Genomic DNA, 20253 nt, shown 5'->3' with positions numbered 1-20253 from the left:
GAGATCACAGATGGTGAATGCAACACCTGTCCTGTGTGTGGGTTTTTCAAACAGTTGCTCGGGATTGAACTGAATAAACAAGTAAATCCGTGGCGCGCCCTCTCTGCTCTTGGCGGAGCACGGTGGCCAGAGGTGACAGGGTGGCCGGAGGTGACGGGCGGGAGCCCCTGGCGCTTCCCCGGGTGTTTGCTGCCTCCCGGAGGGCAGACTGCTTCTCCTGAAGTCCCTCCTGCCTCTTCTGAATTGCTGGTCACGGGCCTCGTGTCTTAACAGGCTTCCCAGGCGAGGGGGTGACTCCTCTGGAATGGGCAGGCAGAGTGCTCAGACCCAGACATGCTGGGAGGCTCCCTCCAGGCGGGGCCCCAAGAGAACTGGCCGTCTCTGCCTGCTGCCTCCCTTCCCTTCCCCAGCGGGGCTCCCCCTTTCCAGAAACACAGCAAGGGACAGCCCCGCGGGTGGCTGAGCTCCAACAGAGCCCATCTGACCAGGGCCAGCTTGAAGGTCCCCATCCATACCCTCCAGGTGAGGAGCCACCGAAGCTCTGGTCCTTCGGTGGCGCCTTCTCCATCCCAGGTACCTGTGGCTCTGGGGTTAGGACAGGGAATCCCTCCCACATCCTAGTGACACTCACCAGAAGCTCCCAGACATTCTGTTTTGTAACTGTGACCCACTGAGGCCCCTGTCTAGGAAAGGATAGTCTGCCTTCTATTATTTTTTACTTGCAGGCACTTCAACCTAGAGGCTCCTAGGAGTCAGGTGTGCAAACATGGACAAGTTCTGCCAATCCAGCAGGGGCCCACCTGCCTCTGCAGCCAGGGAGGAGGACTTCCCAGGCCCCTGGGTGTAAAGGAGGGCTGAGTTCTGCACAAAGCCCAGGTCCAGCAAGCCTACTGCATGGACCATCCCCCAGTGAGTGCAGCCAACTCACAGAAGCCTCAGTCGTGACTCACATGCCACCAGAAGGTGGAGAGGTAGGGTCCACAGAAGCCTGGGTGGGGGCCATAGGGTGAGGGGCACAGGACTGAGCCGAGATTCCTTGCTAGGCCCATTTAGAACCTGCTGACCCCTTTCCAGCCCTGATGTGTGCGCCGCCCCCCCGCCCCATGGTTACTGGGGACACAGTATAGACAGGTTCCACATGCATCTCAACAGGAATAACCCAGAGGATGCTTCTCAGACTGAGCTCCACATCCTCCTGCCTGTTGGGACCAGCCTGGGCCTCCCTGCCTCCAGGTCCAAACAAATAAATGGGCCTGAGTTTCCTTAACATCTTTCAAAGCAGGACAGGCCACTGGCTGCGCTCTCCCTGACTCTAAGAGGATGGTGCAGGAAGCCAGCCTCAGAGTGGAGGCTTCCGTGTTAGTACATTCTCGTAACACCCATCACTCGTCGTAGTCGGAGGCCGCCAGAGCATCGGGACAGAACGGTCCGCACAGTGTACGTCTGGTGTTGACGCAGAGCATGCAAACGCAGTAACGGCCACCTCAAATACTGGGTTGAGCAGCCATCATACCCCTCAGTCAGTGGCTGAGCCCCCCAGCCTGGCCCTCTCCCAGCCCCATCCCGGTTGGTGACACGAGCAGCGGATGCAGAGGTGGGCACACTGAACCTGATGGTCTTCATGTTGTAGCTGCAAGGACAAACCCAACTTAGGGTCACCAACTTGGCCGTGATGCAGCATGTCCCGAGGTGTGCTCCGGGGGCCGTATGGACCATGGCATGGAGTGTGTCCCGAGGGGCACTCTGCGGGGCTGTAGGAAGGGCCCACTGTCAAATGTCTGGCAAGCACTGGGTGATTCTGGGGGCAACAGGCTTCTTTGCTGAGTGGCTCTCCCCTACAGGTCTGGGTGTGCAGAGTTTCCCACATGGACGTGTTAGCAGAGCATCCTGTGGGCTCCACACACAGGGATGCTCTAAGGCCCAGCCCGTCAGGGCAGAGGCTCCCACAGGCCCCCGTGGAGCAGACCACCAGGCTTGCAAGCCCACTAAGCTGTTCACATGCAGCAGGACTGGCTGGAGCTCCAGGGAGGGACCGAGAGCAGGGGCCGTGAGGGTCACAACCGTGAGAGGAAGCCGTCCTCCACCCTCCTGCTCCAAGTGAGCTGACTCAGGGAGCCACCTGCTGTGCAGCTGGGCTCAATTCAGCCACTAGAAACCCAGCGGCCTCTCCATGGGTCTCCAGAGTGATGCCACTTCAGAGACAGCACATGGTGCACCGCCAGTGACTGCCCCCCCACAACCTGACAGCTCACAGAAGGTTCTAGAATGACTGAAGACCAGTGCGGACCATGAACGTTTCTGGGCTCTGATGGGGCCCTGGTCCAAAGGTTTGGCGCTGAGCATGTGGCTGGTGAGCATATTTGGTCTTATGCGCAGAGGGCTGGCCGCCATCCAGGTGAGCACCCCATACAGCACCAGTGTCAGAAGTCCCCCTACTTTTTCACAGCATGGGCCAGGGAGGGAGGTGACACCAGACTCTCCGGAGATTCCCCTGTCCTCACTGCCCCCCATACCCCCCGGGGGTCAAGCCTGACCCAGGCAGAGCCGGACGCAGAGACGGTCACCAGCTCTGAAGGCTGAAATAATAACTTCAAATCTTCTGTCAATTCTGCTCTCCAACTCACTTCCCAAATGAAAGGACTGGAGAATAGGGTTATCAGGGAACTTCATTAAGAGAAAGGGGTAAAGGAGAAAACGGTTTTAGGTGGTACCGACATGTTTAAGCTCAAATGATCCCACTGCCCTCCAACTGTGACAAGCCAGCCACACGGGTGGCCGCGGGGCAGGCCAGACAGGACCGACCTGAGGCACATTCCCATCACAACTGGCCCCCAGGCAGGGCCCACACTGTTGTCGTGTCAGGATGCTGAGCAGTCTTCTCTTAAAAGCTAACAAGCTGGGGAGAAAGCCCCCTGTGCCGGGCTTCCCGGCCTCAAGTGCTGGCAACAGTCAAGCCTGGAGCCGGCGCCCTGGCCAGGCGTGGCAGCAGCGCCTGTCCCCGGGGAGGTGGCTCACATAGGTCTCCCTTGAAAGGAGAGAGAGATCTGCAGGAGTTCCTGCCCCAGTTCTTGCTGCCTCCCGCCGGGACAGAACTCGGCCGACAGCTCCCTGAAGGTGGCACAGACGCGGCGAGCCTCAATGTGTCTGCGGTGGACAGCGTGCTTCCACTGGTGCCGCGCGGCTCCCGTGAGCACGAGCAGCGAGCGGCGGGGCAGGGGGACGGCCACCTCCACCTCCTGGCACAGGACGGACCTGCTGGGGGCCATCACCCCTTCCACCAAGGCCTCCGGGAAGCCGGAAGGGGCCAGACAGAGCAGGAGGCTGCCGGGCGCCTCCCGGGACATGGACAGCACAGTCGGGGACAGGAGGTTGAGGCTCACCAGCCGCTCCCCCCACAGCCAGGCGTCGTCCAGGTGGGGGTCGATGGCCGAGCCCCGCTCAGGGCAGTAGTCCAGGTTACACTGCTCCACGGGCCGGAAGTCCTCCAGGATGGGGTACAGCCCCATTCTCCGCACCACCTCCCGGCTGAAGCTGGGGAGGCCTCTGAAGCCAGTGGTCTTGAGCTTTTGTTTCCGAAAGTTGACTTTGGGGCCGTAGTCCTGAAGGGTGAGGACAAAGGGGAAGTGGAGAAGGGTCTGAGTTTATAGGAATGGCTATCACAGGCCAGGTGTGAAGAATCTGATCGTGGCGACCAAGACAAGCAAAAACGCCTGACTCTGGATCAGGATCTGGCTCTCCAGCAGGAGGCCGGCCCCAACAACAAACAGCAAACGCTCAGATGCTGGGAAACGCCGAGAGAAGAAATAAAGCAGGAAAGGGGGTATGATGTGCTGGGGCGGGTGGGATGTCTTCGCTCATGTGCCCCTGAACGCAGAGAGAAAGGGAGACAGGGTCGGGATGCGGGAAGAAGGAGCCAGGAGGGAGGGAGGGCCAGCCCAAGGCAGCCTCCTCACGTGGTCGGCGCTGGGGATCCCTGGGGTTCAGAACCGTGACGGAGAAGTTCCGCTCCCGGCTACACGCCCAGGACTGGAAACACGGCCATGCAGACACGTGCCTGCAGGTGTTCACAGCAGCACCAGGGCACAGCAGCCGAAAAGCGGGAACAGGCTAGTGTCCGTGATGGGACAGATGGATGAAGCGGCAGTGGCAGGTCCGTACGACGGAGTACCATCCGGCCACAAATGCCATGCGGCACTGACAATGCTGTGTCAGGGGAACAAGCCCACACGAAGGGCCACATGTTCTATAATCCCATTTACGTGAAATGTCCGGAACAGGCAAATCCAGAGATGGAAGGTGGATTAGTGGTTGCCAGGGGACGGGAGAATGGGGAGCGACTGCTCCTGGGGACAGGTCCCCTTTGGGGTGATGGGCCTGTTCCAGAAGCAGGCAGTGGAGAGGGTCGCATGTTCTCAATATAGCAAAACTGTACATGTTAAATGAGCGAATTTTACGGTATGTGGATTCTAACTAAAAAAACAATCGTTAGGGAGACTCCCAGAATAGCCCTCAGACTTGTGGCCCAAGGGATAAGCATTCATCCAGCAACTCCTGCCCCCTCGGCCCCCCCCAGTGGAGGGTGGCACTATCTGGTGCAAACGTCTTTCTCCTTCCAGCTTCGGCATGTCCTCAGCGTGGCTGCACCTGCCCCGCCGCCCCCAGCCCCGGCAGCGGCAGGAGAGGGAGGAGGCTGGGGGTGCAGCGCACAGAGGGGCGTGGGACCTGCAGTGTCTCGGGAGCAGAGAGGGCTCACAGGGCCACTGAAGAGCAGGAGGGGAAGCAAAGGTTGGGACGGGAGGCCTAGCAGAGCAGCGAGTCCATCTGAGGAGGGGTCCTCTCCAGGGCCAACTGACAGAACAGGGGTGGGGGCCACAGGAAGCTCCAGAAGGAATCCCAGCGGCAGAACTGGGGGCTGGGACCTAGGTGGGGCAGTGGGGGTGCGGGGTGCTGTGTTCTCAGATTCCGGGCATGTTTTGAAGGAAGAAAGCAGGCAGGGAGGACCAATGAGAGAGAGAGGAGTCTGGAGAGCTGCATGGTTTCCGGCCCGGCAGATGGAAGATGGAATCTGCCAAGACGGGGACACCGCAGGGGTGCCGGGATGGGCCAAGACTCAGTGAGGGTCTGACAGATCTGGGAAGCCGGCTGGAGCCATGAACGTGGGAGTCGCAAACGCAAGCACGGTGTCAGAGCTGGGACTCATGGAGACCAGCAAGGGAGAGTCTGGAAACGGAGAGGCCCGAGGGCTGCCCCTGACAGGGGCCGCTGGGTAGGGGTGCGGACGCCAGGATGGACATGGCCAGTGTGTGAATGCGCGAAGCAGGAGCTGAATGCGCGAAGCGGGAGGAGAGGCACTGGAGACAGAATGAACAACTCTTCGGAGGAGCCGGCTGCAGAGGTGAGAGGCGGGGCTTACGGGCAGTCTGGGGGGAAAGCTCCAGTTGAGGTAAAACTGACGTCGAGGACAGAGGGGAGTGGGGGGGGGCCTTGGAGAGAAGGGCACGGCTTTCTCGGAGAAGCGTGAGGAGCCGGACTGATTGGGGCTGGGGTTTAGCAGAAGGAGCAGGGCAGTGAGGGGCACCAGAGGACGTGCTGTAATGACCAGCGAGGCACTGAAGTCACTGTGGGGGGAGGGAAGGACAGAAGGCGGCCGATGGTGGACAGTGCTGCAGGGAAGAGGGGCTGCGATCCCCGACAAAGCGGAGGTCCAGGACTTGGGGGCCCGAGTGCCTCGAAACTGATGGGGAGAGAACTTCAGTGGGAAGGCGACTGGCAGCCTTCTAGAAACCCTCGGAGCTGAGCATCAGCCTGTCATATGGCCCCGCCTCACCGTGTCTGGTGTGTCTGGTGGAGAAGTGGCGCAGGCCAGGGCACAGGCAGGCCTCCTCCACACACCACACACCGCTCCCCTGGCTGCCCAAGTCCCAGGGTCGGGGGAGCTCGCCCCCTTAACGGCCCTGGGGGCTGTGGCTGCTGAGAGAGGCGCCGGGAGGGATGTGAGCAAAGGGGCGCAGGGCAAGGAGTCTGGAGGGGCCAGGCAGGGTGACTCCCCTCTGACCGGCTAGCCCGGCCCTCCCCTCCTCCCCAGCTGGGGGCCGAGCCTACCTGCTTCCTCCGTCCAGACTGGGAGAGCTTCCAAGGCTCCCGGTCCATCAGCTGCACCATCTCGGCTTCCTCCTCCCGGGTCACAAAATCCTCTATCAGCGTCACACCAGGGAAGGGGAAGGCCCAGCCTTCAAAGTCAGACTCCTCGGCCCCCACGGCCCAGCCAGTGTCAGAGTAGTAAATGAAACGGTGCGTTTTCTGCGAAAGAAAGATGGGGGGCCTGGAGCCACTGACGCCCTGCCTCACGCCGCGTGTGTGCCTTCTAGGGACTGGCTCGCCTGCCCCCGAAGCCACTCTGGAAAGCAGCTGGAGTCCAGAGGGAGGCAGAACCCCTCCCTGCCTGGGGCTGCCTCCCGGGAAGGGCCCTGTGCCCGGTCCTTCCTCACTTTCCTCATCTTAAGTGGGAAGAGCGTCCACGTACCTACTCTCTGTTGTCTCTTTTATTTATTTATTTTTTTAAAGATTTTATTTACTTATTTGACAGAGAGAGAGACAGCGAGAGAGGGAACACAAGCAGGGGGAGTGGGAGAGGGAAAAGCAGGCTTCCCGCGGAGCAGGGAGCCCGATGCGGGGCTCGATCCCAGGACCCCGGGATCATGACCTGAGCCGAAGGCAGACGCTTAACCATCTGAGCCACCCAGGCGCCCCTCTGTTCTCTCTTTTAAAGATGAGGTGATCCGGGCTGTGCAAAGTTAAGGAACTAGCCTGAGGCTGCACAGCCGGGGGCTGCCTGCGAGTCCACGCTGTGCTAGTGTTGCTGTGGGGTGTCTTCTGGCCTCCCCGGCCGCGGGGGGGCAGGACTAAAGGAGAGGACCCCGGGGCTGTCCAGAAGGCGAGCATGCTAGGCAGCCAGAGGGGAGTCTCTGAAGTGGGGGTGACTCTGGGCCCTGCCCTCCTCTGTGGCTGCAGAGGCACCGCCTGAATTTCCCTTCAAAAGAGGAGAGAACTTGCCAGTCATCCTCGAGAAGTGCCCAGCCGACAACCTCCCGCTGCCTCAGGTTTCGGGCAGGGGCCGTCCTGGTACCAGGCAGCCCCCAGCCAATGACTCAGCGCAGGCCTGGCCTTTTCTACCCGACACGGGACTCCTCTATTCTGTCAGTCCGCTCCGGAGCTCCCAGCTGGGGTGGCCATGACTTTGTCCCAGCTGCATGGCAGTCTGAGGTCCGCCCTGTCCACTTAATTCTGCTTCCTCGCCGCCTTTACATTTCATGGCCACTGCTGCCCAGCCCGTCTGTGAACCATCGTGTCCTCTGTCTTCTGGCACCTCCCACGGAACACATTAAAATCAGGGAGTCATCCTGTACCTTCTGCTCATCCCATAGCCAGCAAGTCGGGCAGGTGCTATGCCCACACCGAGTTCAGACTTTTGGCACATCTCAGGTTTTACTTGCGGCAAAAACATATAGGACGTAAAATTTGCCATCATCACCATCTTTAAGTGAACAGGTCAACGTCAAATACGGTCACATTGTCCTGCACCCGTCCCCACCTTTCTAAAACTCTGGACTCTAAACAACAACTCTTCGTTGTTTTCCCCAAGCCCCAGGAACCCACCATTCTACTTTCTGACTCTATGAATTTGATTCCTCTCCGGGCCTCGTGGAAGCGGAATCCTGCAAGATTTATCCTCTCGTGACTGACATTTCACTCAGCGTAATGACCTCAGGATCCATTCTTGTCACAGCAGGTGTCAAAACGCCCTTCCTTTTTAAGGCACATAACATTTCATCGGACACAGTAGGCCACGTTTGTTTACCCGCTCGTCCACTGCTGGACATCTAAATTGCTTCCACATTGTAGCTACTATGGAACGTGGGCGTACAAATATCTCTTCAAGGGCCTGCTTTCCATTCTTCTGGGTATATACCCAGAACTGCTAGATCACACAGGAATTCTACTTTTAGTTTGCTCAGAAATCACTAGATCGTTTTCCACTTTTACCAGGGATGCCGTGAGAGTTTCTGCACTGGCTTCCCAGACTCCATACCTTCCTATCTGCCTCTCCCCCTCCCGGGATCTTTCTAAAACTCACCCGTAACTTCCTTTAAAACCCTGAGCAGCTCTTCGTGGTCCTCAGGACAAGTCCAGCCTACCCAGCCACCACACACAGTGCCCTCTGTGGTCGGCGCCGACGGCCCCTGAAGCGTCAGGCTCCTCCCAAGCGCACGCACCTGCCCCAGGCCTGCACCCAAGCAGTCCTCCGGCGGAAACGCCCTTGCCCCCCCTCAAAGGCTCTGAGCCCTTTTTCCTTAATTAATTGGAATTAATTTCCTCCTTGACCACTTCTGCTCTACGGTGTCTAGGGCACTTTGCCCTGCCCGGTTTTCGGCATTCTCTTCTCTTTCCGGGTCGTCTCCCCACTCCGTGAAGCTCGTAGCCCCAAGAGGCGGGGTTGGGGGGGTGGGGGGACCCCTACGTGGAGGCTTGCTGTCACACTCTCCCTAAGGCTCAAAGGGGAGTTGTGGTCGGATGGCATCCACTCCAAGCCCACCCCTCAAAGCGCTCATCTCATCCTGCAACGCCCCCAGAGCGAGGGCCCCTGACACGGGTTGATCCGGGGCCCGTCTTCGTAGCCAGTCTGGGCCTCAGTTTCCCCATATGAAGAAGGGAGCTGTGGCACGGCCCCTCCCCCCAGCCCTCACCTGCGGGGGGTGCTGCCAGGGCGGGTCACCTCCGCGCTGCCGCTCGCAGATCAGACAGGTCCGGATGCCCTTGCAGCCGCATTCCCGGAGGACCTCGGGGGCCGCCACCGCCGCAGCCGCCATCGCCGCGTCCTGGCGACCAGGGCGCAGGCGCGGAGCCGCGGGGGCAGCTGGGAGTTGTAGTCCGCCCGCGGGGCACGAGGTCCGCGGGCTCGCTTCCTTCCGGTCGTCGCCAGCTACTGGCTTGCGCGGCGCCGCCTCCAGAGTTCCGCCGGCCGCGGAGCGTCGGGCTCCAGGAAGCCCGGACTCGGCCGGACGCCGGTGCCGCCAACCGGCCAGCGCGGGCCGCGCCTGGTCGCCATGGGCCCCCTCTCGGCGCGGCTGCTCATGCAGCGAGGGCGTCCCAAGAGCGACCGGCTGGGGAAGATCCGGAGCCTGGAGTAAGAGGCGGGCCTGGGGGGACGACGGGGGTCCGCGGGGTCGCGGCCACACAGCCCGCTACCCGGGCTTGGGTCGCCGGCCGGTCGGGAAGTAAGGCTGGGACCCTTACCCACTCCCTGCCCGGCGCCCTTATCGCCCTGTTGGTTAGGCGGAGCCTCGGATCACTCGAACCAAACGCTGGGCGCCCGTTGTGAGATGGGCGGGCCGGGCCCCGAGTGGCCTCTCCCTTGCAGGGGCCCGGGCTGGGGGGCGGGGGGGCGAGACAGTCCTGCAGAAAGGGTATTGAGCAGCCTGTTGAGCTAGTTCCTGAGGCCCTGGGCAGCACAGAGGAGCTCTCTTAGAGGATCGGGGAAAGCGTTCCGGAGGAGCCCCTGTAGGCAGTTGTAAAGTAGTTACAAGATTTTAAAAAGTAAAGGTTGTGCGTGTCTTGTGGAGAACCTCTGCTGAAAGAGCCTTCGCAGGCACCCAGGACTGCCCCAGGTGTGAGGGCCTGCCCGCCCCCCTGAGCCCTCCCTGTCTGCCCCCACCCAGCTTGTCCGGGCTGAAGCTGCTCTCAGAGCACTTGGACCCCAAGCTCCTGAGCCGCCTGACGCAGCTGCAAGAGCTGGACCTCTCCAACAACCAGCTGGAGACACTGCCCGCCAACCTGGGCCTGTCCCACCTGCGCATCCTCCGCTGCGCCAACAACCAGCTGGGGGACGTTACTGCCTTGTGCCAGTTCCCGCAGCTCGAGGAGCTCAGCCTGGAGGGCAACCCCTTCCTGACTGTAAGTTGCGGGGGGGGGGATGGGGGGGCACCTGCCCCAGACCCAGGGCCAGCAGTCTGTGGGGCTGAGCCACAAGTTGGGGTGACATTGAGCCACTCTCCCTCATCCCCCAGGTCAGTGACAACCTGAAAATCTCCTTTCTCCTGCCCAAGCTCCGGAAGGTTAATGGCAAGGATGCTTCCTCCACATCCTCTCAGGTGGAGAACCTAAACCGGGAGCTGACCAGCCGGGTAAGGGGGCCGGCCCGGGTCTCTGGAGCACTTGGGGGCCTTGAGGAGCGAGCGACCAAATGGACGTTTGGAAGACCCTGAGTGGGGGTTCCGGGGGCTCTCTGCCCTGACACTGAGCGGCACTTATCTCCTAGCCTGACGTGTTTCTCTGAGCCTGGCTGTGGTGCTTGGCCTCTTGTTCATAGAGGTCATGCTCTCTGGGTGCAGGCTGGGCCCGGCCAGGGAGGCCGGGGCACTTTCACAGTAACTACCCTGGGCCCGCTCCTCTTCCGGGCTGTTGCTCGAGCGCGTGCGAGCGAGCGTGTGTGTGCGCCCGCGCGTGCACGCACTGAGGTTTGCACACACTGCCTCTGAGGCCGTGGTTCAGGGAGGCTTTCTGGAGGTGGTGAAGTGGAGACTCCTGTGGCCGTAAGATTGGAGGCAGGGGCGCCACGGAGGGTCCAGGGGATCTGGGGTGGCCTGGGCTTGAATCTGGTTCCTCTTGTTCCAGGTCACAGCTCACTGGGAGAAGTTCAAGGCTGCAGTGAGCCCAGAGGAGGAGGCAGAGAAGGCCCAGGCGGATTTTGTGAAGTCTGCTGTCAGGGACGTCCGCTATGGGCCTGAGTCCCTCAGCGAGTTCACCCAGTGGCGAGTATGACCTCATCCTGCTGGGAGTCCGTTCTCCCAGCTCCTCCATGGCTCCCATGCCTTCAGCTGCCCTAAGAGTTAGGCCTCTGGCCATGAGGGGTGGTGGAGTTCGGTGGGTCGGGGAAGGCAGACTTATTGGTTGGAAAGGCCCTTTCCCACCTCAGGAAGCACAGGTTCCCTCTGCCCCGGCATTTGGGGGAGGGGCTGGGAGCCCCAGGACTTGTGCCTGGTTCCCCAATGTCCTGGCCCCGCGTAGGTGCGGATGATCTCTGAGGAGCTGGTGGCCTCTGGTGGGCCCCAGGTGCATGAGGCAGACGTCCCGGAGAGGCCTCCAAAAGCCGCAGCTGCCCAGGAACCCAGGGTGAGTGTGGTACCACGCAGCTCGCAAGGCTCCAAAGGCCTGTCTTGGCCCTTCCTGCCTCGGGAGACTGTAGAGAAAGGGGATTGCGGGGGGAAGTCGGGGGGTCCTGGAAATGAGCCCAGGAGACGGCCCCTGATGCCTGAGCTGGTTCACGCTGACCCTGGGCCAACCCTTGCTTTCTGCCCCCATGGGAGGGTGCGGGCCAGCCTGTGATGCCGAGGAAGCAAGCCCCGGACCCTCAGCCCAGCCCCGACCCCCTCCACAGGCCAGGCCCGTGGCCAAGAAACGGCCAGATGACATCTCACTCAACCTGTCTCCCAACAAGCGGGTGTGCACCTCCTCGTTGGCCCACGTGGAGGGCAGCCCCCAGGACTCTGATGGCGGCCAGGTAAGCTCACAAGGGGGCAGGGATTAGCTGGCAGGGAGCACGGGCTGGGGCAGCTGTGACCGCCCCCCCCCCCGTCTGCCCCCACAGCCCGCCCCAGACCTGGAGCCCCTGCATTTCCTGCAGTGTCACAGCAAGAACAACAGCCCTCGGGACCTGGACACCCAGCTCTGGGCCTGCGCTTTTGAGCCGGCCTGGGAGGAGGGTACAGTCTTGGTGGGGCAGGCAGGGCCAGGGCGAGAGCCCCAGGGAATGCTACCTGGAGGGGGCCGCCTCCACGGATGGGGGGCCTGGGAGAGACAGCCTCTGAAGCGTCATCAGGGCCAGGACAGAGGCGCTGCAGGGGCGGACTTCATGGAGAACGTGTTTACTGAGGCTGACCCCTCCAAACAGGGCGCGCGGGGGCCACCTCCCAGACAGTGGCCACGTGTGGTGGGGAGGCCGTGTGCGTGATAGACTGCCAGACGGGCATCGTGCTGCACAAGTACAAGGCACCTGGCGAGGTGAGGGCCCGGGGCCTGCTCCTGCGGCGCTGGTGGGGGGCGGGGGAGGGGCTGACCCGGTCCTGCTGGGCCTCACTTCCACCAGCTTGAGCTGCAGGGCGTGCGCACGTGTAGCCCTGCCCCTTAGTGATGCCCGCACCCATGCATGGCTCTGCTCCTTAGTGACGCCCGTACCCCCGCGCCCACAGGAGTTCTTCTCGGTGGCCTGGACAGCCCTGACCGTGGTGACGCAGGCCGGCCACAAGAAGCGCTGGAGCGTGCTGGCGGCTGCAGGCCTACGGGGCCTGGTCCGCCTGCTGCACGTGCGAGCTGGCTTCTGCTGCGGGGTCATCCGGGCCCACAAGAAGGCCATTGCCACCCTCTGCTTCAGCCCCACCCACGAGACCCACCTGTTCAGTAAGAGCCTCTCCCACACCCCTGTCCTGCAGTCCGGGCCGCTGGGGTCTGCTCTGGCCGGGGTAGAAGCAGCGTGGCTTTGTGAACGACTGACAGGGCTTCAGATCGTGCCTTTTCCCCCTGACCCGCTCTGTGGCTTTGAGGCTGGGCAGCTGGGCCGCTCTGTGACCCGGTTGGGTACCCCTGCCCGCCCCCCCCCCCCCACTGAAGTGTGGTAAGCCCGAGAAGGGATGTGTGAGCAGAGGCCTGCGAAAGGAGGGCCGCCTGGCGCGGGGCGTGGTAGCGCAGAGGGAGGTAGAGACTGGCGGCCCTGAGTCTTGTCTCCCAGCTGCGGCCCTGCCCGCCTCCCAGGGGCCAGGCCTTGTGACCACGGTCTCAGCCTGGGATGGAGCCTGCTGGGGCAAGTAGGGCCTCTTCAGAGCCACCTCTTCCCTTCCCGTCCGCTCCTCAGCGGCCTCCTATGACAAGCGGATCATCCTGTGGGACCTCGGGGTGCCCAACCACGATTACGACTTCCAGGCCAGGTGAGGCTGTGGGGCGGGGGGGGGGCTCGCTAGAGCAGGCGGACAGCCGGGTCGGTGGCCTCACGCGCTCCTCCCCCACCGGCAGCCAGCTGCTCACCCTGGATACCACGTCCATCCCCCTGCGCCTCTGCCCTGTGGCTTCCTGCCCGGATGCCTACCTGCTGGCAGGCTGCGAGGGCGGCTGCTGCTGCTGGGACGTGCGGCTGGACCAGCCCCCGAGGAGGAGGTGAGGCCGGCCGGGCCAGGTGCCTGACCCCCTGCAGTGGTGCCCAAGCCACGGCCCGTTCTGGGCCGCCAGCAGCTGTCTTCATGGGGCCCCTTCACGGGGCCAGCCCGTCCCCACCTCCACTAGTCTCCCAGGGAAAGGTCCGTGCCTGTGGGACTGGGCCGGGCCGGCTCTCGGAGCTGCGGTCACCTCACCTCGCAGGGGAAGGGGATGGTGCCTGGGCAGGGATGAGACCCCGGAAAGGCTCATCTGTACCCACCCGGAAGGCTGGCATCCCTGCCCTCATGCGGCCCACGGCCTTGTTAAAACCCACGGAGCATTGTGTCGGGTGTGATGGAAGGCGAATGAGGGGACCGTGAGGAGGTGACATGACAGGTGGCAGATGGGTCGTCGGGCTCCTGTTCACCACACGGGCCGAGCCAGGGAGTCAGGCCCTGGGAGGGAAGGCGCTGGCACGGGGGGCAGCGGCCCGCGCGAGGCCTGGCCGAGCCTGGGAAGCGGGAGGACATGGCGGACGAGCTGGTGGGGACACACCGGCTCCGTCTACCAGAGTGAGACTGAATTTTGTCCTCAGTGCCGTGAACGGCCTGGGAAGAACTTTCCCGGGGCGGGGGGGGTGGGGGGGGGGGTTGGTCGGTGACAGCAATGAGGCAGCTGCCACGTGGGAGCAAATAACTAAAGCATCAGGCGCTGGCGGCTGTGGGGCCGAGAGCCTGTGTGGGGTCCACGCCACACGGCGGGGTGAAGCCCTGGGCTTCCCCCCCGACCCATTCCCGCCTCCGCTGTGTGTGACCCCACACCCTCCCGGGCTTGGGAACGCACCGCAGCCCCGTGCCACCCGCCCCTGAAGGCCTGCTGCTCCGGACCCCTGTGCCCGCGCGGCGGCAGCTCCCAGCCGGGGCGGAGCACGTGCCCAGCACACCTCCGCGAGCGGCTCTGGGTCCCCCGGGGGCGGGGGGGGGGGGCAGCCGGCCAGCTTCCCCTGCCGCCCCGCAGGCCGTGCGAGGTGGAGTTCGTGTTCTCCGAGGGCTCGGAGGCAGCCACGCGGAGAGTGGACGGGCTGGCCTTTGTGAACGAGGACGTGGTGGGTGAGTAGCCCCCCGCTTGGGGGGCCAGCTTGGCCTTCCGGGAAGGCCTTTGGGGGCGGCTTCTCCCAGGGCTCCTGAGGGGTCCCCACCGCACACCGGGCAGTGTCTAGAGAGAGGCCCCCACCCAGTTCTGTCTCTCCCCCCCCCCCCCAGCCTCCAAGGGGAACGGCCTGGGCACCATCTGCCTGTGGAGCTGGAGCCAGACGTGGGGGGCCCGGGGCAAGCGGCCCACGCTGGCGGTGGTGGTGCTGGCCCGGCTGCAGTGGTCCCCCACCCGGCTGGCCTACTTCTCGCTGAGCACCTGTCCCGGTGAGCCCCCGTCCCCCCCCACCCCCCCACCCCGCGGGGCTCCACCCCACCCCCGGTCTCAGGCTGTGCATCCCCGCAGGTGAGGGCATCGTGCTGTGTGGGGACGAGGAGGGCAACGTGTGGGTCTACGACGTGCGGCACCTCCTGACGCAGCAGCCTCCGCTTCCGGCAGCGCCGCAGGCCCCGACACAGGTAGGCGCCCCCCCGCGCGCCCCTCGCCCCCCGCGGGGACTGCTGAGCAGGAAGCTGGAGCCCCGCCCTCCTCTCTCCCTCCTCCCAGATCCTTAAGTGGCCCCAGCCCTGGGCCCTCGGCCAGATGGTGACCAAGACCATGGTGAACACGGTGGTGGCCAACCCCACCTTCACGTACCTCACGGCTCTGACAGACTCCAACATCGTGGCCATCTGGAAGAGACAGTAGCCGGGGCGGGAGGGGCGGGAGTTCTGGGGGGGGACCCAACTTAACTTATTCAGCTTTGGGGTGAATGACCAGGATGTTCTTATCGGGGAATATTTTTATTAAACTCTCCGCTGTTTAAGAAGACTGGAGCGCGGTCTGTGGCCCTGCTACGCGGAGACCGGCCAGGCTGGGAGCAGGGGCTCCTACAAGTGACTGTGGTCCTCTGGGGCCACACTGCAGCGTGGACGGGCCCCAGGTAACCGGGAAACCGGTCCTCCGCACAGCCCCATGCCCCGCGAAGTCCCCTCGGCTTTAGCCCCCAGCCAGGCCCTTTCCTGCCGCACTTTATCAGGAAGGTAAAATAGACTCTGTCCAGGACACAGCAGCTCCGGCAGGAAGGGGCGCACCAGGATGTCCCCGAAGCTGGGGAAGCTGCTCTCCTAGAAGGTTCCAGTGCAGGGTAGGAACTAGCCAAGCAAGACTTCCAGCCTCCTATTCGATGCCTTCTTGCTTGTCTTTAATGGCCACCTGAGCAGAGGGGGTGGCAGCCAGTCAGCCGGAAGGGCCAGGGTGAGGAGGCTGGGAAAGCAAGCCCGATGTCCCCGAGCCCCCCAACCCCCCACCCCGTCTGCCTGAGGTGCAAGTCGAACTCTGACAAGCCATGGATCCTTCTCACTCTACACCCAGTACACCCAGGCCAGACGCTGAGGCCCTCTGCGTGGACAGGTGTGACCATCCCCTTTCGTCCTCCTTAACTGTGGACCCCCCCCCCCACAAATACCCTGAAGCAGCCAGGCCTTACCAGAGGCGGCTTGGGGGAGCAGTCCCAAGGGGCAATATGACCCTGCTTCCACAGGGGCTACAGGAGCCCCCGGAGCCCACAGTACGGTTCCCACCCCTGCTGGCAGACAGCATGCCCCCAGCCTCGACTCCATAAGCCCCTCTGTCCACGCTCGCTCAAGGCTGCGGGAGCATCGCTGCTCGGTCACCACCTCGCCCCGCCCCCCAATACCTCAGGAAAACCACCCCGGGGGTTGTCCGGGGTGTGGGCAGGAGAACACTGCAGCTCCGGGCAGACGCACCCCAGCTCCCCTGCACGCCGGGCCCCTCACCCGGAAGCGCTCCTCCAGCAGGGAGAGCTCGCTGATGAGGTCCGTGATGGCATTGGTGAAGGCCTCCTGTGGGCTGTAGTCCGGGGTGGTCTGCACTCGGATGATGATCTTGTGCTCCAAGGGGTGGGGGACTTTGTAGCCAGCAAACAGCACCTGCGGGTCCTTCAGCAGCTGTCTGAGGTACAGAAATGGGCGGTGTGACACAAGGGGCTGAGCCCAGCACCCTTGGGGATGACCAGGCCTCTAAGCAGAGTCTTCCCACTGGGTTGACGCCTAGAAGCCAATACAGCTGGGGGCTGACCCCAGGTGGTTCCCTGCTCCTGATTTCCCAAAAAAAGTCTTCCAAGTAAAACATTGCAAAAAAGATCTCATGGGGACGCCTTCCCCCCCACACACACACCCCCCAATATCTGTGAGGATCGAGGACCCCAGCTGGTAAGCAGGATCTCCAGCAAACTCTTCCCTCAGGGGAAGGCTGGGACCCTGCAACAGCCCCAAAGAGCCCTCCCCAGGCCGCCCAGGTTCAGCAGGCAGCGCACAGCCCAGCACGGGCACCTGACGTGGCAGTACAAGGGGGCACGGGGAGAAGGCCCAGGGCCTGGGCGGCCAGTGACACGGAAGCCCTCTGGGCAACACGGGCTGGCAGCTCCTGCCCACACACCTGGGGCCCCGTCTGCAAGCCGTGCCCTGGGCCCACGCCGGGGGGGGGGGCATCTGCAAGGCTGAGGAGCCCGTGTCTGCGAGCCGTGCCCCGCGTGCCGTCAGCAGCAGGCACCACAAGGGATGGCCCTTGCACAGGCGGGGACGTGGCTCCCAGAGCAGGGGAGTGGCAAGGCCCCAGAAGGGCCTGTGGGCACCACCGGGGTGGCTTGGGGGTGGGGAGTCAGCCAGAGGACAGCCAGCTCCACCTCCCACTTTCAGCCCAGAGACCAGGAAGGCTCCTGCCTGGGGCCTCAAACGTGCAAACCTCGGAAAGACCTGGCTTCACCGACGGGGTTTTGAGCAGAGAAACGACAAAGTGCTTGGGCCAGAACAGCAACCACGTCGCTGACCACCTGCCCGGTCAGGACTAAACTGGTGTAAACACAATCCGCCGTCCACCAGGGGCACCGGATAACCACAGAGCCTCTCCCCCACATTCTCCCCTCCTAGTAAGATCCGATCTCTGGCACATCTGTCTTTGCGTGCCAGGTGTCCCAGAGGTCATCGTCCCAAAGGGCGGGTGGGTGACAGCCAGCCCTGACTGCTGCTCCCTGCTCCGCAGCACAGACACACGAGCAGGCCCACGTTTCTCTGGCTTGCCGCACGTTCACTTCCCACCGTCAGATAAACGAGCCGGGACAGAGATTCGGTGGTGTGAACAGATACAGGTCAGCGTCATTTTGGAGAAAGTGTACTGGAACGTGGGAATTGCCAGAGGAAGCACCCAGACCTTCCTGAAGCTCAGAGAGACTTCGGGAAATCTTCCGGAATGTGTGCTTTGCCTCAAAGAGCCCCATTAAACATTTCCCAAGAGCCTCTGACGTGAAACTTACGATTTAATGATGTTTCCTAGCGTGTGGTCTTCTTTGTTGATGGTGAACAAACAGGCATTGGGTACCTTGGTGTCCTTGTTAATGGTAATCCTAGAAAGAGGCGGAAGCAACAGATGGGCAAACGGGGGCTCCCCTCCTTCCCCAAGTCTAAACCCTGCCCTTCAACGCAGGCCCAGGTCCCACCTCCTCCTGGAAGACTTCCTCCATCTCTTCATCCATAAAGACCTCTCTGAGTCAGAGCAGCAGAGTGGCTATGCCCTGATTCTGCGGGACCCTCACCTACTCCGGATTGCTCCTTGGCACCAGTGACATTTTAGGGTGGATAATTCTTTTCTGTAGAGGGCTGTCTTGCACATTGTAGGATGTGGGCAGTATCCCTGCCAGCAGCACCCCCTTTATGACAATCAGAAGTGTTGGCAGACATTGTCCAAAAGTCCCCTGGGGAGCAAAATGGCCCCAGCTGCCAACCACTGCTCCCAAGGGAGATGAAGTGGCTGGCAAGGGCCACACCGTAGAGCCCTGCACACCAGGCTGTTAAGAAGGAAAACCCAATGTTTAAGACGGTCGGCTGCGTGCTGAGCCCTGGCCTCAGCACTTCCGGTAAATTACCTCATCAAGCTCCCCTTAGAGAAAATCCTGTGATTTAATACAGCAAGAAGCCCATTTCCCAGAGGAGGAAAGCAGGCCTCAGGCAGATTAAGTCATTTGCCCAACGACATGGAGACGTTAAGTGAGAGAGCCAGGCCCAGGCTGAGAGACCAGGGAGGGGACTACATTCCCTTGCACTCTGCAGGCAAGAAGCCCCTGAAGGGTCTTCACAGGCCAGTGAGGATCGGTCGTGAGCCTGAGAGCCAGCCCTCTGGCTGCAGCAGGCGGATGAAGGCGGCGGCCGGAAGGCTGCCGCATCCCAGAGGGAAGGAAAGCACTGTGGCGCCAGGCACTCTAGCTCCCACACAGACCGCCACTTCCCGTGTGCCGGGGCAGTTCCTTAGCCTCTCTGAGCCTCAGTTTCCTCCTCTGCAGAACGGGGCCACTCAACCACCGCCTGGCAGGGCTGGCTCGAGTTTGGCAGACACAGTAAAAGCTGCTTCCGTCTCCCCGCAGTGGACGAGGCCGAGAAGCCCCAGGGTCCGCCCGCGACCCCCGGCCCGCCCCCGCCAGCTCCACTTACTTTTTCTCGCCCTCGAAGAGCAAGAACGACTCGAAGGCGGGAGGGGCGTTCATCCTAGCGCCGCACTAGTCTCCAAAGTCGCAGCAGCAGCCACCACCGCCAGCGGAGCCCTACAACACCACCTCTTCCGGGTTAGCGGCTGCTTCCGGGTTACGGCTTTCTCCCGCGTGAAGACCGGCCGCTTGCCCCCTAGCGGCCCGGGGGACGTAGCGCAGACGCGGGAAAAGCCCGGGGGCGCGGGGAACGGAGGGAGGCGGGTGGTTCTGCGCATGCGTGAGCCCGGAGTTGTGGCTCTGTAGACGCGCTCCGGCCCCCGCTCGCAGGGCTGGGGGGCAGTTGTGTGTGTGGTACGACGGCCTCTCCCCGCTCCCCGTGATCCTTGTTTGGAAATGTGCCCTTGGAACACCCAGCGCGAGACCCTCGAGTGGAGAATGGAGCCAAGGCGCAGTGGGGCCGGCGGGGTGCGAGAGAAGCCTCATGGGTGTCTGGGGCCGCGGTGCGGATAACCCCCTGCCGAGGGTGCCTGCCGGGAGAGCCCCGGCTGTGTTGTCGCCTGCTTGCCCACTGGGCACGTGGCCTGATGAGCGGCTTGTTAGGCAGGCAGCGGGGGAGGGCGGGGGCCAGGCAGGTGTACCCAGCGGGGAGAGAGGAGCTCCGACGGCCAAGTGTAGGAGTCCGTTTGGATTGGCCGGTATTTTGCGGACTGCAGTTTGTTCTAAAGGCCCCACCTGCGCTGTCTGAAGCAAGGGGCTGGGTCTCCCATTAGCTACTGGAGCCACAGCTGCTGAGAAACCAGGAGCTTACACACCACTTCCTGGGAAGAGCCATCCCCTACTTAGGCCTTGGGCCCTAGGGCGAGGAAATATCCCCCCGCCCCCAGACCCACACTGGCCTTGACTCTCCAGGCCAAATGGTGGGAAGGGGCTGCTCTTTAACTGGGGAGGGGTAGAAGGCAATGAGGGGATGGTGTCCTGGGGCATCTCCACCCTTCTGGGCCATTCTGGCCAAGTTTGGGCCCAGGATGCTACTTAACTGGGCTGGCTGGGGGAGGGAGGTGTAGTTTTTACCCAAAAGGGGCCTCACTCCCTGCCTGATAGAACCCAGGGGTTTGGGGGTACATGAGCAGTAGGGACAGTGCCAGGTACGCACTTGTAACCCCTCTTCAGGCTGCAGCGGCCACCCCACCCCAGGACCCTTCTGGAGGAGAGAGGGTGGTAGGTGTTGCCACACTGGGTGGCTGTGTGTATGCAGCTCATAACCAGGCTCCTACTTGCGGCAGCCCCATAAACGCACACCTCTCCTTCCCGTTCACACTGCATTAGGGCGCAGTAGACCCTGGGGTCCGTACTTCCTGACCACCAGGTCCTGGAAACCGAAGGAAATTGAACAGGGGTGACGACTGGTGTGAGGCCCTGAGGAAGTAGCCAGAGAACAG

General features: G+C 62.6%; 3 protein-coding genes across 5 annotated transcripts; 1 reads left to right on the top strand and 2 right to left on the bottom strand.

The window, feature by feature from the left end:
* Positions 1-2648: 2648 nt before the first annotated feature.
* ALKBH4 (alkB homolog 4, lysine demethylase) lies at positions 2649-8886 on the bottom strand. Its single transcript, XM_028109759.1, has 3 exons — positions 8745-8886; positions 6103-6300; positions 2649-3599 (listed from the first exon to the last, which is right to left on the bottom strand). Exons 1-3 carry the CDS (start codon positions 8865-8867, stop codon positions 3012-3014), a joined length of 909 nt encoding a protein of 302 aa, XP_027965560.1. The 5' UTR covers positions 8868-8886; the 3' UTR covers positions 2649-3011.
* A 106-nt stretch (positions 8887-8992) lies between these two features.
* LRWD1 (leucine rich repeats and WD repeat domain containing 1) lies at positions 8993-15142 on the top strand. Its single transcript, XM_088016657.1, has 15 exons — positions 8993-9184; positions 9717-9951; positions 10065-10181; positions 10672-10812; positions 11065-11169; positions 11435-11557; positions 11645-11759; positions 11948-12057; positions 12246-12453; positions 12905-12977; positions 13063-13203; positions 14200-14291; positions 14445-14600; positions 14680-14792; positions 14881-15142. The coding sequence occupies exons 1-15, from the start codon at positions 9105-9107 to the stop codon at positions 15019-15021; spliced, it is 1950 nt and encodes a 649-aa protein (XP_087872783.1). The 5' UTR covers positions 8993-9104; the 3' UTR covers positions 15022-15142.
* Positions 15098-18954, bottom strand: POLR2J (RNA polymerase II subunit J). 3 transcript variants are annotated; one of them, XM_028110119.2, is made up of 4 exons: positions 18819-18954; positions 17648-17737; positions 16013-16287; positions 15098-15528 (listed from the first exon to the last, which is right to left on the bottom strand). In XM_028110119.2, the coding sequence occupies exons 1-3, from the start codon at positions 18869-18871 to the stop codon at positions 16014-16016; spliced, it is 417 nt and encodes a 138-aa protein (XP_027965920.1). In that variant the 5' UTR covers positions 18872-18954; the 3' UTR covers positions 15098-15528; position 16013. The 3 variants fall into 3 exon arrangements, with proteins under 3 accessions (XP_027965920.1, XP_027965921.1, XP_027965922.1); XM_028110120.2 differs by having other exon boundaries at positions 16083-16287; XM_028110121.2 differs by having other exon boundaries at positions 16113-16287.
* Positions 18955-20253: the final 1299 nt, after the last annotated feature.

This window comes from Eumetopias jubatus, unplaced genomic scaffold (genome assembly GCF_037043125.1).
Source record: "Eumetopias jubatus isolate StellerSeaLion01/CBP00866 unplaced genomic scaffold, mEumJub1_p1.0 scaffold_12, whole genome shotgun sequence".
Lineage (NCBI taxonomy): Eukaryota > Metazoa > Chordata > Mammalia > Carnivora > Otariidae > Eumetopias > Eumetopias jubatus.
Note: the sequence above shows the minus strand (reverse complement) of the source record. Positions and strands in the feature narration are given on the sequence as shown.

What these genes read in the sequence shown, in the direction of transcription:
- ALKBH4 (XM_028109759.1), bottom strand. Translation starts at nt 8,867, where the DNA reads ATGGCGGCTGCGGCGGTGGCGGCCCCCGAGGTCCTCCGGGAATGCGGC. An exon ending in CCTGGCAGCACCCCCCGCAG is followed by an intron (nt 6,301 to 8,744) that starts GTGAGGGCTGGG and finishes TTTCTTTCGCAG; the next exon opens with AAAACGCACCGTTTCATTTA. An exon ending in AGTCTGGACGGAGGAAGCAG is followed by an intron (nt 3,600 to 6,102) that starts GTAGGCTCGGCC and finishes CTCACCCTTCAG; the next exon opens with GACTACGGCCCCAAAGTCAA.
- LRWD1 (XM_088016657.1), top strand. Translation starts at nt 9,105, where the DNA reads ATGGGCCCCCTCTCGGCGCGGCTGCTCATGCAGCGAGGGCGTCCCAAG. An exon ending in TGAGCCGGCCTGGGAGGAGG is followed by an intron (nt 11,760 to 11,947) that starts GTACAGTCTTGG and finishes CCCTCCAAACAG; the next exon opens with GGCGCGCGGGGGCCACCTCC. An exon ending in CTCGCTGAGCACCTGTCCCG is followed by an intron (nt 14,601 to 14,679) that starts GTGAGCCCCCGT and finishes GCATCCCCGCAG; the next exon opens with GTGAGGGCATCGTGCTGTGT.
- POLR2J (XM_028110119.2), bottom strand. Translation starts at nt 18,871, where the DNA reads ATGAACGCCCCTCCCGCCTTCGAGTCGTTCTTGCTCTTCGAGGGCGAG. An exon ending in CTCTTCGAGGGCGAGAAAAA is followed by an intron (nt 17,738 to 18,818) that starts GTAAGTGGAGCT and finishes GCCTCTTTCTAG; the next exon opens with GATTACCATTAACAAGGACA. An exon ending in CTAGGAAACATCATTAAATC is followed by an intron (nt 16,288 to 17,647) that starts GTAAGTTTCACG and finishes TCTGTACCTCAG; the next exon opens with ACAGCTGCTGAAGGACCCGC.